Source organism: Ranitomeya imitator, chromosome 5, assembly GCF_032444005.1.
Source record: "Ranitomeya imitator isolate aRanImi1 chromosome 5, aRanImi1.pri, whole genome shotgun sequence".
Taxonomy (NCBI): domain Eukaryota; kingdom Metazoa; phylum Chordata; class Amphibia; order Anura; family Dendrobatidae; genus Ranitomeya; species Ranitomeya imitator.
In genome coordinates, this window is record NC_091286.1 from 622704324 (window position 1) to 622719546 (window position 15223).

At 46.0% G+C, this 15223-nt stretch overlaps 1 protein-coding gene across 3 annotated transcripts in view; it reads right to left on the minus strand.

The window, feature by feature from the left end:
• ADAM17 (ADAM metallopeptidase domain 17) overlaps nucleotides 1–15223 on the minus strand; it is a 102768-nt gene that overhangs the window by 74541 nt on the left and 13004 nt on the right. For 2 of the 3 annotated variants that reach the window (XM_069728076.1, XM_069728075.1), the window contains exons 3-6: nucleotides 6110–6242; nucleotides 4996–5129; nucleotides 4650–4738; nucleotides 3863–4025 (exon numbers count right to left, since the gene is read on the minus strand). In XM_069728076.1, coding sequence (XP_069584177.1) covers nucleotides 3863–4025; nucleotides 4650–4738; nucleotides 4996–5129; nucleotides 6110–6242 — 519 coding nt within the window. The remainder of the gene's footprint in view (nucleotides 1–3862; nucleotides 4026–4649; nucleotides 4739–4995; nucleotides 5130–6109; nucleotides 6243–15223) is intronic. The other variant, XM_069728078.1, reaches the window with a different exon arrangement.

A 15223-nucleotide genomic window follows, 5' to 3' on the forward strand; every position in this document is an offset into this window, starting at 1 on the left:
AGCGCATCGTCGGACTATGGAAGGTGAGAATAGCAGGTTTTTTTTGTTTTTTTTTAAATTATTTTTAACATGAGATCTTTTTACTATTGATGCTGCATAGGCAGCATCAATAGCAAAAACTTGGTCACACAGGGTTAATAGCAGCGGTTACGGAGTGTGTTACCCGCGGAATAATGCTGTCCGTTACCGCTGGCATTAACCCTGTGTGAGCGGTGACTGGAGGGGAGTATGCGGGCGCCGGGCACTGACTGCGGGGAGTAGTGAGTGACTAATCGGACTGTGCTTGTCGCTGATTGGTCGCGGCAGCCATGACAGGCAGCTGGCGAGACCAATCAGCGACGCGGGGATTTCCGTGACAGAAGGACAGAAAGACAGAAGTACCCCTTAGACAATTATATATATAGATATACTAGATTGTGGCCCGATTCTAACGCATCGGGTATTCTAGAATATGCATGTCCCCGTAGTATATGGACAATGATGATTCCAGAATTCGCGGCAGACTGTGCCCGTCGCTGATTGGTCAAGGCAACCTTTATCACATCATCGTCGCCATGGCAACCATTATGACATCCACGTCGATACTGTGCCCGTTGCTGATTGGTCGAGGCCAATCAGATGCGGGATATCTACGTCCTTTATGACATCATCGTTGCTGTGCCCGTCACCGATTGGTCGAGGCCTGGCGGCCTCGACCAGAGACGTGGGATTTCCAGGACAGACAGACAGACAGACAGACAGACAGAAAGACGGAAAAACCCTTAGGCAATTTTATATATATATATATAGATACACATACATACATTATACATACACTAGGAAAAAATGAGACGCATAGCACTTTTTGTTCGTTTGTTTTTTGTGTATTATATATCACATAGGGTCTGCTATGTGATGTACATACAGCAGTGTGTCTGCTATGTGATGTACATACAGCAGTGTGTCTGCTATGTGATGTATATACAGCAGTGTCTGCTATGTGATGTATATACAGCAGTGTCTGCTATGTGATGTATATACAGCAGTGTCTGCTATGTGATGTATATACAGCAGTGTGTCTGCTATGTGATGTATATACAGCAGTGTCTGCTATGTGATGTATATACAGCAGTGTCTGCTATGTGATGTATATACAGCAGTGTGTCTGCTATGTGATGTATATACAGCAGTGTGTCTGCTATGTGATGTATATACAGCAGTGTCTGCTATGTGATGTATATACAGCAGTGTCTGCTATGTGATGTACATACAGCAGTGTCTGCTATGTGATGTATATACAGCAGTGTGTCTGCTATGTGATGTATATACAGCAGTGTCTGCTATGTGATGTATATACAGCAGTGTGTCTGCTATGTGATGTATATACAGCAGTGTGTCTGCTATGTGATGTACATACAGCAGTGTCTGCTATGTGATGTATATACAGCAGTGTGTCTGCTATGTGATGTATATACAGCAGTGTGTCTGCTATGTGATGTATATACAGCAGTGTCTGCTATGTGATGTATATACAGCAGTGTCTGCTATGTGATGTATATACAGCAGTGTGTCTGCTATGTGATGTATATACAGCAGTGTGTCTGCTATGTGATGTACATACAGCAGTGTGTCTGCTATGTGATGTATATACAGCAGTGTGTCTGCTATGTGATGTATATACAGCAGTGTCTGCTATGTGATGTATATACAGCAGTGTCTGCTATGTGATGTATATACAGCAGTGTGTCTGCTATGTGATGTATATACAGCAGTGTGTCTGCTAAAAATTATCAATGTGCCATGGTAAGAGCTTTACTACCCAGTGACGACCTCCTCTGTACTTGTGGGATAAACTACAATAGCCGTCGCTCCACACCGGCAGCAATTCCCTTACTAACACCGTGGACAGGTAGGGATACTTGCACCAACAGGTCTCGTTTAAAAGACTTCCCACCAGATCGGAGAACTTACTGCAGGTATTTTATAGTTGTTCTGGACAATAGTCCGATACTCTGTACCTGCTGTCTATTTATCCAAATTCACATACTAAAGAGAACCTGTTATGTCAAAAGTGGAGAGTTTTTGCACCGATTTTACTCCCGCTGCCCCCACAGGATTCCATTTATGTTCTTAAATCGGTCATAGAGTTCCAGAAATATGGGCTTTTTATTTCTTGCTTTTTTATAGTATCGGAAAATGGCGCAATTTTTTTTTTTTTTTTTTTTTAAAGCAAAGTTTGGAATTTTTTTTCACCACTTAGATAAAAAATAACCTAGTGATATTAGGTGTCTATGAACTCGTACTGACCTGGAGAATCATAATGTCAAGTCAGTTTTAGCATTTAGTGAACCTAGCAAAAAAGCCAAACAAAAAACAAGTGTGGGATTGCACTTTTTTTGCAATTTCACCGCACTTGGAATTTTTTTCCCGTTTTCTAGTACACGACATGCTAAAACCAATGATGTCGTTCAAAAGTACAACTCGTCCCGCAAAAAATAAGCCCTCACATGGCCAAATTCACTGAAAAATAAAAAAGTTATGGCTCTGGGAAGGAGGGGAGTGAAAGTGGCAGCAGCATACACCCATGGTTCCTGTGTCCCCCAATGAGAGGCGATAAAGAAAAACGAACACGGAAAAACGAAAAATCCCAAGGTCATGAAGGGGTTAAAGGGGTTTTCCCAAGAACAAAATTTCATTTGAAAAATTTTCTGTGTCTGATCGTGTGCGGAGAAAACCACAGCTCCTGGGCAGGGGAGGAAGCAAAAGACAATACTGACATTACAGCAGGGGATCACAGTGGATTCATTTTGTGAGGTAAAATATTTTACTGAGTGTTTTTAAAAAATATTTTACCTCACAAAATGTATCCTCTGTGATCCCCTGCTGTAATGTCAGTATTGTCTTTTGCTTCCTCCCCTGCCCACGAGCTGTGGTATGTTCGGTATACGGTCAGACACAAATGAACTTTTGTTCGTGGGAAAACCCCTTTAAAAAGCAAATATCAATGCCAACATGGCTCCTCCTAAAAAGTACGCCAATGACAATGAAAGGAAAGCAGCAAAGGCACAACGTCGAAGACAACAAAGGGCAAATGAGACTCTTGAAGAGCAACAGCATCACTGGGACAAAAATAACACATACAAGCGTAAGCGTCAAGCACATGAGTCCCCTGATGCAAAAGTCATTAGATTATCACAGGATGCCATTAGGCAACAACAGCGCCGCATGCCTGCCCCCATTGTGACATTACCGCCTTCATCTAGTTCTTTCATGATAGTTATATTGGGATAAACTACAATAGCCGTCACTCCACACACAGGCAGCAATTCCCTTACTAACACCGTGGACTTAGAATAAGCTGGACAGGTAGGGATACTTGCACCAACAGGTCTCTTTCAAAAGACTTCCCACCAGATCGGAGAACTTACTGCAGGTATTTTATAGTTGTTATGGACAATAGTCCGATACTCTGTACCTGCTGTCTATTTATCCAAATTCACATACTAAAGAGAACTTGTCATCAGGTCAAAAGTGGAGAGTTTTTGCACCGGTTTTACTCCCACTGCTCTCAGGGGATTCCATTTTTTTGTTAAATCGGCCATACAAAAATATGGGCTTTTTATTTCATGCTTTTTATGGTCTTTATCAAGGGTGAAGTGGTTGACAGGATCCTCGGGGGCATGCCTTTAGGCTGCTCTGCAAAAGTATCCTGTGAACCCTTCACATCCTTAGAGAGACCATAAAAACAATAAATAAACCCCTAATTTTGTAACCATATGGTGGATTAAAAAGAATAAAAAATACTAAACAGAAACAGAATACTCAGGCAATCAGAAGGAATAAACCCCAAAACAGGACCTCTTTAAAGAGTTTTAAGCAGTACCTTTGTGAGTTTCTTTTGACTCCTGATTTCTAAAGAGATCCTGTTCAGGACTGACATAACCACACACTTTGGAGGACTGGAGACGGGACACTTCTTTGATGTCAACGGATCGGTAGACCAAAAGATTATCTCTCGAGGCATTCCCAGTAAACCTCCACAGTGGCTGAAAGAAAAGTAAGAAAAAAGTGAAAAACTGTATTTGTAAATCCATATACACTGGGGAGAAACAAGTGTGCCTAGGTATAACTCATTTTTTCTAACAACCATAAATAAAAAGTTTAATAAATCTACATAGAATTTGGTTCTGCAGACATGATGGCCTGGGAACCACAAGGACTGTGAGAGCTAGTCATATTAAACGTACGTTTAGTAAATGATATTGATACACATGGAAAATTGGGATGAAAAAGGACTTGTCGCCTGCCCTCATGTCTGTGTTTTGCAATTCTCAAGTCTGCAGCATGTTTTCTCAGAACTCTGGGTTGTGCTATTCCTCTGCTATTCCTCCTTCAAATGTACAAATACAAGACAGCTGGGGGCGTGTCACTGATTCTGACCAATCAGTGCAAATAATGTCAGACGGTGTACAGACACACCCACAACATTTTTTTAAAATGTATTCATAAATTTGCAGGAGGAATAACAGAAGAAAATCAACCAGACTTAAAAAAAAAAAAAAAAACACCAATATGTTCCAGAAATGTGATGGTAATTTTTTACTAAAGTCACGACAGGAGAACAAGCAAAACAATAGAAGCTGGCGAATGGAAATGTGGACAAGTCCTACCTCAATGTTATATTCGTCGCCATCTGCCGAGATCCGTGCTGTAAAATCACCATCACCAATGTGCGCTATGACCTTCGAATTGTGCTCCCCTGCAAAAAGAGACAAAACAGAACACATCAGTAAAAAAAATTACAAAAACAGTCAAAAGGGCCAAAATAATTGCAAAAATAATGATGGAGATAGAGATACGTATACTATCAAAAACATGCTATAGGGTTCTGAAAACTGCTCCGGATACAGGGAATCTCCTACATGCGAGCGGTCTCTGTGCTCGATTTCATATTGTTTATTTTGGACCCCTTGATCGGAATTTAGTGGTTGCAGTAAGGTCTGCCATGGCACTCACCAACTACATGCCCAGTGAAGAAGTCGGAGCGCTTTACGTGATACTCCTTTCCTTTGCCGTTCCCATCCAGCACAACAGCCTTCAGATTTTCAGAGAGATGTTCGGCATCTGAGGTTAGGTACAATTTAAAATGCCTAAAAATACAAAAATATTTAGATTTTTTTTATATATATATATATATATATATATATATATATATATATATATATATATATATATATATATATATATATATATATATATATATATATATATATATATATATAAACCTTCTTAAAGTTATTTTCTAACCCTTTGCATGTCACTGGAAAGAAACCGGTACGAAGATGACTGATCAGTTCAATTTATGGTTGTCCAGGTCATAGATATAGGGGAAAGTTGCACCAGGGCAGGGTGTTGTTTTTTTAGGGGTCTCATCATATATCCACCATTCTGTGGCCATTTTTAGGATGGGAGTGGGATGCAATTAGGATAGTAGACTCAGCAGGATGCGTGGCTTATGATGGTGAATAATAGGTGGAAAAACCTCTACTACAATTTATTTTTCTTCACTAAACCGATAAAAGTCGGTCAGATATGTTTTAAAAAGGGACCATAGAGGAAACTTGGCCCCTATAATAAACATACCTTTAATTTATTAATTTGTCACTCCATTCTGACGAACATTCTTTTTCATCCAAAATGCTAATTAGGACACTTGCCCCTCCCCCAGATTTTGCATGCAGTTGCTTTCCTGTGTGTTGATTCACAGTGCTGGCTTGCCCGGAGCTAGCGCGGTCTACAGAGAAATCTCGGACATACACACAGCCCTCTTCTCCTCTCTCTGAGGCTGCTCTTTAGGGCGCAGGAGTGCAGCGAGCGGCCACAGCAGAGGGAAGAGAGGGCCACAGACAGCACTGTCCTTCAACATATAGGGGTGGAATGGTGCACCGGGTCGCTCGGCCACACCAAGGGTGCACCAAGTACACAGGTGCCCTCTTTCGTCTACACTTCTACTCACTGGACGTATTCAAGAGCTTCTCCCCCACCGCTATACATCAAATCTCTACTGGGTCAGGCGCAGACGTTAGGCCATGTAATCCCAGCATGGGAAGGTGGGTCCGATCTGGATTACCTGTGCAGGGCAGTGAAGTCCACCATCCTCTCCACCTGAGACTGCGGCTCCAAATCCCGTTTTCGGATGGAGTGCTGCTGGATGCCAGACAATGAGATAACGTCATACTCTGACAACATGGCGTCTAGGTTTGCTGAAGATAAAAAAAAAAATAATAATAATAATAATTGCATTTGAACATGGAGGATTATAAAACAGGAGCATCGGGATATAAAGCACAGACATTCTGCAGAAAGTTCTCCTGAAACGTCAAGTACAGATCTCCATAGAACTCTATGAGCACCAACTGTCCTCTCAGCAATGGGAAAGTTTGTATTAACTGAAGACAGATTTTACACGTGAATTGAGAATTTTGAGAATGAATGACCAGTCCTGAAGGAGAAAGAAGCAGATTTCTCTGATAAGATATATTTCAAAGTTTCTTATTTTCAAGTGTACTATTGATTTATGGAGAAAACAAAATAAAAATGATGGTTACTCCTTAAATATTGTAGCATGTAGTGAAGATCATGGTTCCCTATAAATACCAGCCTGCATTTGGGCTTCTCGGAGGAACACATAACCTATGCGCACCCCTCAATTGCGTTGCATGGTATAGAGTTGGATGAGGGCCCCAAAGGACGCACCACGGGATCCCGCCATGAGATATAAGCCGATGGTGTTAGCTCCCGCTCTCGCAGTGATCAGGGGATCACCAGACGGTCTACATTTCGAGTGGGGCACATGCAGCTATGGTGGTAAAGTTACAGGACCTGATGTTCACACCCTGGAAGAGAACAATTTCATGCGGTGACTACACGCCAAATCCGGTGACGGCAACACAATATATAATTGAAGACTATTCCTTCTTTAATGCTTTGCCAGCGCTTCCTCTGTGTATGGATTCCCATCAATCACATCAGCCTCCGCAGGACGTCTGCCAAGATTTCCTTTCAGGCGGCCACTTGAGCACTCGTGCCTTCTGTCAGTGGGAAGAGGTTTACGTTTCCTGCACTAAGAATTATGGCCCCCCGCTAGTACCACCAAAATGCCTGGAAGAAAGCGATCCCCTCAGCTTGTTAAATATACGGAGCACTAGCTCTCCCGGCGGGCCCGTTATTTCCCGCACTTCATTTTAACCACAATATGCGGTAAACTATAAATCCTTCTCAAAAAATGGAATAATAAAAATACACAGTAAGTATTCTTCCTGGAGATACTCCCGCTATAGGGCCAGGGCTGTTCCTCAAAAGAACAAAAATGAACTCCCAGGAGGGGCACGTTCTGTAAAAATGTAAAATAAAATGTAGGAAAAGCCATAAAATTGAAAATAAGAAAAACTGGTTTTGGTTTTCATTACCTAATTTTTGCCATGCAGTGCCTGAGGGTCCATCTTTGAAGCCCCCATGACAAAAACGAATCGCCTCTGCTAACCTTTGTTTAGCCTCATTATAGGGTCACAGAATGAATGTAAATCCTCCACACCGTTATGCTTGGATTTGTGTGAATAAATGGCTGGGGAGTTTGATTTGTACAAATTTTTCGACCAGAGCGTACGAGCAAAGTGGATGAGATTTTAACCAAATCTCATCGACAGGATGTATAAAAATTTGGAATGACCTGCGGTGAAGACTAAATCCTCAGTGCACCACAGATTTTCTCACTTTGTAATGCAGAGAGTGAAATCCGTGTCACATTTCTCTAGACAGCAGATGGACAAAAGTACTGGGACTTGTACATATCACACCTACAGGAGCTTGTATGACCTCCCGTTCTACATCCATAGAGTTCAACTCTCTTCTGGGAAGAATTTCTGCAAGATTTTGGAAGGGTCTGAGCAAATTTTGGCCAGTTCAGCTAAAAGAGGTCAGGATAAAATCTCAGCTCTATTTCACTCCAAAGGTGCTGGATGGGGTTGAGGTCCTGGCCCTGTGCGGCCGATCATGTTCTTCTCAACAATCTCCCCCAATCATGTCTTTATGGACTGTGCGCTGGGGGAACAGAAAAGGCCTTTATGTAATCTGTTCCCACGAAGTTGGACGCTACAATTATCCAAAACATCTTGTTATGCTGTAACATTACGATTCCCTTTCACTGAAACTCAAGGGTCTTTAGGCCAAACCTCAATAAACCACCTCATACACCAACCTTCACAGCTGGCAGACAGGCAACGTTCTCCTGGCATTCACCCAACCCAGACTCCATCAGACACCAGATAGAAAAGTGTGATCCGTTACTGCACAGAACATGGTTCCTCTGCTCCAGAGGCCAGCGGTGGTGACTTTACAGGTGACGGGGGGAGGTTTCGGAGGGAAGAAACATCATGCAATGATTTGTTACACCAATGGCTCCGATTACAGGACCGTGCTCTTTACCACCAGCTGCTCTATCAAACATTAATAAAGACAGACGGCATGGTGGGGGGCCGGATATCATACCCGGATGTCATACACAGGGAAACCAGATGTCATGCACCGGGAGGCCAGGGGCCAGATATCATACACAGGAAAACCAGATGACATACACCGGGGGGCCGGATGTCATACACAAGGAAACCAGATGACATACACCAAGAGGCCAGACGTCATACAACGGGAGGGGGCAGTCGTCATACACCGGGGAGGCAGTCGTCATACCCCGGGAGGCCGGACGTCATACACTGGGAAGCCGGACGTCATACACCGGGAGGCCGGACGTCATACACCGGGAGGCCGGACGTCATACACCGGGAGGCCGGACGTCATACACCGGGAGGCCGGACGTCATACACCGGGAGGCCGGACGTCATACACCGGGAGGCCGGACGTCATACACCGGGAGGCCGGACGTCATACACCAGGAGCCCGGGGGCCGGATGTCATACACAGGGTGCCCGGGGGCCGGATGTCATACACAGGGAGCCCGGGGGCCGGATGTCATACACAGGGAGCCCGGATGTCATACACAGGGTGCCCGGGGGCCGGATGTCATACACAGGGAGCCCGGGGGCCGGATGTCATACACAAGGAGCCCGGATGTCATACACAGGGTGCCCGGGGGCTGGATGTCATACAAAGGGAGCCCGGGGGCCGGATGTCATACACAGGGAGCCCGGGGGCCGGATGTCATACACAGGGAGCCCGGGGCCGGATGTCATACACAGGGTGCCCGGGGGCCGGATGTCATACACAGGGTGCCCGGGGGCCGGATGTCGTACACAGGGAGCCCGGGGGCCGGATGTCGTACACAGGGAGCCAGGATGTCATACACAGGGTGCCCGGGGGCCGGCTGTCGTACACAGGGAGCCCGGGGGCCGGATGTCATACACAGGGAGCCCGGGGCCGGATGTCATACACAGGGAGCCCGGATGTCATACACAGGGTGCCCGGGGGCTGGATGTCGTACACAGGGAGCCCGGGGCCGGATGTCATACACAGGGAGCCCGGATGTCATACACAGGGTGCCCGGGGGCCGGATGTCGTACACAGGGAGCCCGGGGGCCGGATGTCGTACACAGGGAGCCAGGATGTCATACACCGGGTGCCCGGGGGCCGGCTGTCGTACACAGGGAGCCCGGGGGCCGGATGTCATACACAGGGAGCCCGGGGCCGGATGTCATACACAGGGTGCCCGGGGGCCGGATGTCGTACACAGGGAGCCCGGGGGCCGGATGTCGTACACAGGGAGCCAGGATGTCATACACAGGGTGCCCGGAGGCCGGCTGTCGTACACAGGGAGCCCGGGGGCCGGATGTCATACACAGGGAGCCCGGGGCCGGATGTCATACACAGGGAGCCCGGATGTCATACACAGGGTGCCCGGGGGCTGGATGTCATACACAGGGTGCCCGGGGGCCGGATGTCGTACACAGGGAGCCCGGGGGCCGGATGTCGTACACAGGGAGCCAGGATGTCATACACCGGGTGCCCGGGGGCCGGCTGTCGTACACAGGGAGCCCGGGGGCCGGATGTCATACACAGGGAGCCCGGGGCCGGATGTCATACACAGGGTGCCCGGGGGCCGGATGTCATACACAGGGAGCCCGGGGGCCGGATGTCATACACAGGGAGCCAGGATGTCATACACAGGGTGCCCGGGGGCCGGATGTCATACACAGGGAGCCCGGGGGCCGGATGTCATACACAGGGAGCCAGGATGTCATACACAGGGTGCCCGGGGGCCGGATGTCATACACAGGGAGCCCGGGGGCCGGATGTCATACACAGGGAGCCCGGGGGCCGGATGTCATACACAGGGAGCCAGGATGTCATACACAGGGTGCCCGGGGGCCGGATGTCATACACAGGGAGCCCGGGGGCCGGATGTCATACACAGGGAGCCCGGGGGCCGGATGTCATACACAGGGAGCCAGGATGTCATACACAGGGTGCCCGGGGGCCGGATGTCATACACCGAGGGGGGAAAGGGAAGGATGCTATATACCAGGAGGCCAGAGGCCTGAAAGAAAAAACTGAATCCAATTATTGAAATATCTAATACCTTTACCCATACTCTGAACATCTCATGTGGACGCACACTTAGGGTACAGAACCGCATTAATCTCTGCGGCTGCATTGGTGGATGTAGGACACCGCCTGGAATCAGTGTCTTCAATCAAGATCCACTCTTCATCGCCATTAAGAATCACTTATTGAGATGTACCCACTTTATGGTTCATTATGTTCGTACCATATGTTTCTGAGCAGAGTGATATCCCACCAGGAATTAAATGAAGCTCCTCACAACATGTCAGTACAGAGACCGTAATGGTGAGATTAATAGAAGGTTATGATTATGCTGCTTATTTCTGATTTGCAGATTTATATCTGAAGCATGTAAACTCTTTCAGCAGCGTTTTTTTCACCCATTGACTTCAATGAAGTCAGTCATAAATGCTATAAGGCTATGTGCACACGTAGGAAAAGTGGTGCAGAATTTTCTGCACAAAATCCACATCTCCTGGCAGAATCCGCAGCTGTGGATTTGCTGCGGTTTTCATGCGGATTTTGTGTGGAATTGCTGCGGAATTGTTGCGGATTTTGTGCGGATTTTGCCACTGCGAATTTCTATCATGGAAAGGTGCAGAAACGCTGCAGATCCGCACAAAAGAAGTGACATGCACTTCTTTTAAATCCGCAGCAATTCCGCACTGATTTTTTTTTTTTTCAATTGATTTACATTGTACTGTAAATCACAGTGCAGATCTGCAGCGTTTCTGCACGGAAAAAAACGCTGCAGATCTGCACTAAATCCGCATTGTGTGCACACAGCCTAATAAAAACGCAGGTTTAAAAATTGATTGCGGATTTGCTGCATTTTTGCCCCAAAAAACGCAGAAGTGTTAATAATAATAATCTTAATTTATATAACGCCAACATATTCCGCAGCACTTTACAGTACATCAATTCATACACAACAGTCATAGGGAACAACGTTAAAGATAATACAATAATTAAAGCAAAGTAAGGCGACCCTGCTCATGAGAGCTTACAATCTACAATGAGGTGGGGGAGATACAAAGTACCGGTGTGTATTTACGATGATGGTGCTACCATCTTCAGGGGGTGGGGGATAGATAAAGGCCGCATGAGCTGGTCACTAGCCAGTATTTGTGGTGCTGTTGGGTGCGATGGAGTTTGATGGAAGATTATTCTCAGATAGTGAATGGACCACGCACACTTAGGCTATATTCACACTTTGCGGTTTTTACCACGGAACCGCCGCGATTTTGATGCTGCGGGTCCGCAGCAGTTTCCATAGCGTTTACAGTAACATGTAAACCCTATGGAAACCGCAAACCGCTGTGCACATGCTGCGGGAAAAACCGCGCGGGAACGCAGCGGTTTAAAACCCGCAGCATGTCACTTCTTTGTGCAGAATCGCTGCGATTCTGCACCCATAGGAATACATTGAACCGCTTACTTCCCGCATGGGGCTGTGCCCACGTTGCGGGAAGTAAGCGGATAATGTGCGGTTCCTACCCGGGGTGGAGGAGAGGAGACTCTCCTCCAGGCCCTGGGAACCATATTTGGGGTTAAAACATAAAAAATCATGTTATACTCACCCTCTGAAGTCTCAGCGCTGCACGCGGCCGTCCGGTCAGAGTTGCTGTGCGACCAGGACCTGCGGTGACGTCGCGGTCACATGACCGTGACGTCACGAAGGGTCCTTCTCGCACAGCATCTTTGGAACCGGACCGCCGGGTGCAGCGTCCAGGAGATCCGGACATCAGAGGGTGAGTATAACCAATTTTTATTATTTTTAACATTACTATTGATGCTGCATATTGCTGCATATGCAGCATCAATAGTATAGGCGGAAACCCGCAGCGGAAACCGCGGAACAAACCGCGATAAATCTGCAGGGAGAACCGCAGTTGTTTTGCCCTGCAGATTTATCAAATCCGCTGCGGGAGAACCCGCAGAAGGACAACGCAAAGTGTGAACATAGCCTTAGGGTAAGTTCACACAGGGGCGTTTTTGCTGCTTTTTTTTTTCTGCAGTAAAACCTGATCTTCTTGGCAGGAAAGAAGCTGCGCCAAAAGCGCAGGTTTAGGTGCGTTTTTGGTGCGTTTTTTTCCCTCTTTGTCCATGCTAATGTCCTTAAATTTTCAGCAGCAAAAACACAGAAAAAAATGCAGGTATCATTATTTGAACACCCATTCAAGTCAACGGGTGAAAAACGCTGAGAAAGCGCAGCAAAAATGCTGAAAGAAGTGACATGCTCTATGTCGAAAAAACGCAGCAAAGCACAAAATACTGATCACACAAAAAAACCATACTGTGTGCATGAGATGTCTGAAATCTTATAGGCTTTGCTGGTACTGTAAAAAGCAGCTGAAAATTAGTATAAAAAAACAGCAAAAACACCCTGTGTGACCTTACCCTCACACATAAAAGGACTTTGATTAGGGAACATGATAGGCTGCTCTGAACAATTGTGTTTTGAGGGAGTGCCTAAAGCTGTGCAAGTTGTGGATGGTCCTAATTTCTAGGGACAGAACATTCCAGAGGATTGGTGCAGCGCGGGAGAAGTCTTGGAGTCAGGAGTGGGAGGTACGGATTAGAGCAGAGGTTAGCCGAAAGTCGCTTGCAGAACGTAAAGAATGGGTAGGCCAATACACAGAAATGAGGGAGGAGATGTATGGAGGTGCCGCACTGTGGAGAGCTTTGTGGGTGAGAACAAGCAGTTTGAAGGAATGGGCAGCCAGTGTAATGACTCGCACAGAGCGGACGCGTCTGAGTAACGATTAACCAGGTGAACGACTCTGGCTGCTGCATTAAGGATGGAGGGGAAAGTCGAGTGAGTGGGAGGCCAATTAATACAGCGTTACAGTAGTCCAGACGGGAGTGGATCAGGGCGACACTGAGGGTTTTCGTTGTTTCCATGGTGAGAAAAGGGTGGATTCTACAGATGTTCTTTAGGTGTAAGCGGCAAGAGATTGTATATGGGATATGAAGGATAGATTGATGTCAAACATAACACCCAGACAGCTCGCCTGCTGCCGGGGCGTTATTACGGTGCCACCCACGGAGAGGTAAATGTCAGATTTAGGGAGCAGAAGAAGTTCGGTTTTGGAGAGGTTGAGTTTCAGATAGAGAGCGGACATGATGTTGGAGACTGCGGACAGACAGTCAGTAGCGTTCTGTAGTACAGCGGGAGTAAGGTCAGGGGATGACGTGTATAGTTGTGTGTCATTAGCACAAAGATGGTACTGAAAGCCAAATCTGCTGATGGTCCATCCAATTGGGGCCGTGTAGAGAGAAAAGAGAAGGGGTCCAAGGACTGTGCCCTGAGGTACCCAGACAGTAAGAGGAAGAGGAGACGAAGTGAAGCCAGCGAACGAAACACTGAAGGAGCGGTCAGAAAGATAGGAGGAGAACCAGAAGAGAGCAGTGTCATTTATGCCTATTGACTGGAGAATAGGGAGTAGGCTATGTTAGGCTATGTGCGCAAGTTGAGTATTTGCTTGCAGAAATTTCTGCAAGGTTTCTGCATTCTTGGCAGGAAAAACGCTGGGGCAAAAAAGCGGTACGTTTTTTGCATGCGTTTTGTACAGCAATAAAGGCTTTTTTGAGCTAAATAAAGATATTTTAAATAAAAAAGTTTTGTGATGTAATTTATTGGTTCAACACCACCTTTTTCATGCTGATGCAGTGATCAGGGTAAAGGAATTAGGGCTTGGTGTCAGCAGCAGTCATTAACACCAAGGCCTATGTTTAGTAATGAAGAGGTGTCAGCCCGACACCCTCATTACTAAGCCGATAAGTAAACAAAAACACACACACACACACACACACGCACACATTGTCACCAGCCTATTTGGAGAATTAGAAGAATGAAGGTACATAGGCTGTAACCAAACAGCAACTGTTAATTTTAAAGAAAAAAAATGGAAAAAAAATTGCGTGGGCTCACGAGTAATTTTAATAACCAGCAGAGGGAAAGCCGAGGGCTGATGTTAATATTCTGGGAAGAAGCCAATAGCCATAAAAGCTCCCAGGCTATTAATATCAGCTCACAGCTGTTTGCTTAGCCTTTACCGGCTAGTTTACAGGGGGACCCCAGAAAAAAAACTGACAAAATCTAACCAGCAAAGGCTAGGCAGACAGCTGTGGGCTGATATTAATAGCCTAGGAAGGGGCCATGAATATTGGCCGTCTCCTAGACTAAAAACATCAGCTCTCAGCCACCCCAAAAAAGGCACATCTATAAGATGCGCCAAATCTGGCGCTTAGCCTCGCTCTTTCCAGTTTCTTTTGTAGAGGTGGCAAGCAGGATTCATATTTGTGGGATTGATGTCACCTTTGTATTGTCAGGTGACATCAAGCCCATATATTAGTAATGAAGAGGCGTCTATAAGACACCTATCCATTAGTAACCCCATAGTGATATTGTATAAAAAACGCACACCCAGAAAAAAGTCCTTTATTTGAAATGATGACAGACTCCTTTAATAAATCTTAATTAATCTATACTCACCGAATGCCTAATCCACCGAAGCCAACGTCACCTGCAACAAAAATAAGATAAAAACCCACAATATTCTTCACCTGTCCGCAGCAAAGATAATCCATAATGTCCCACAACGATCCTGCTTATTTTGAGAGCAGTTACTGATGTGACTACTCTCAAAGACAGCCGGCGATACACTGA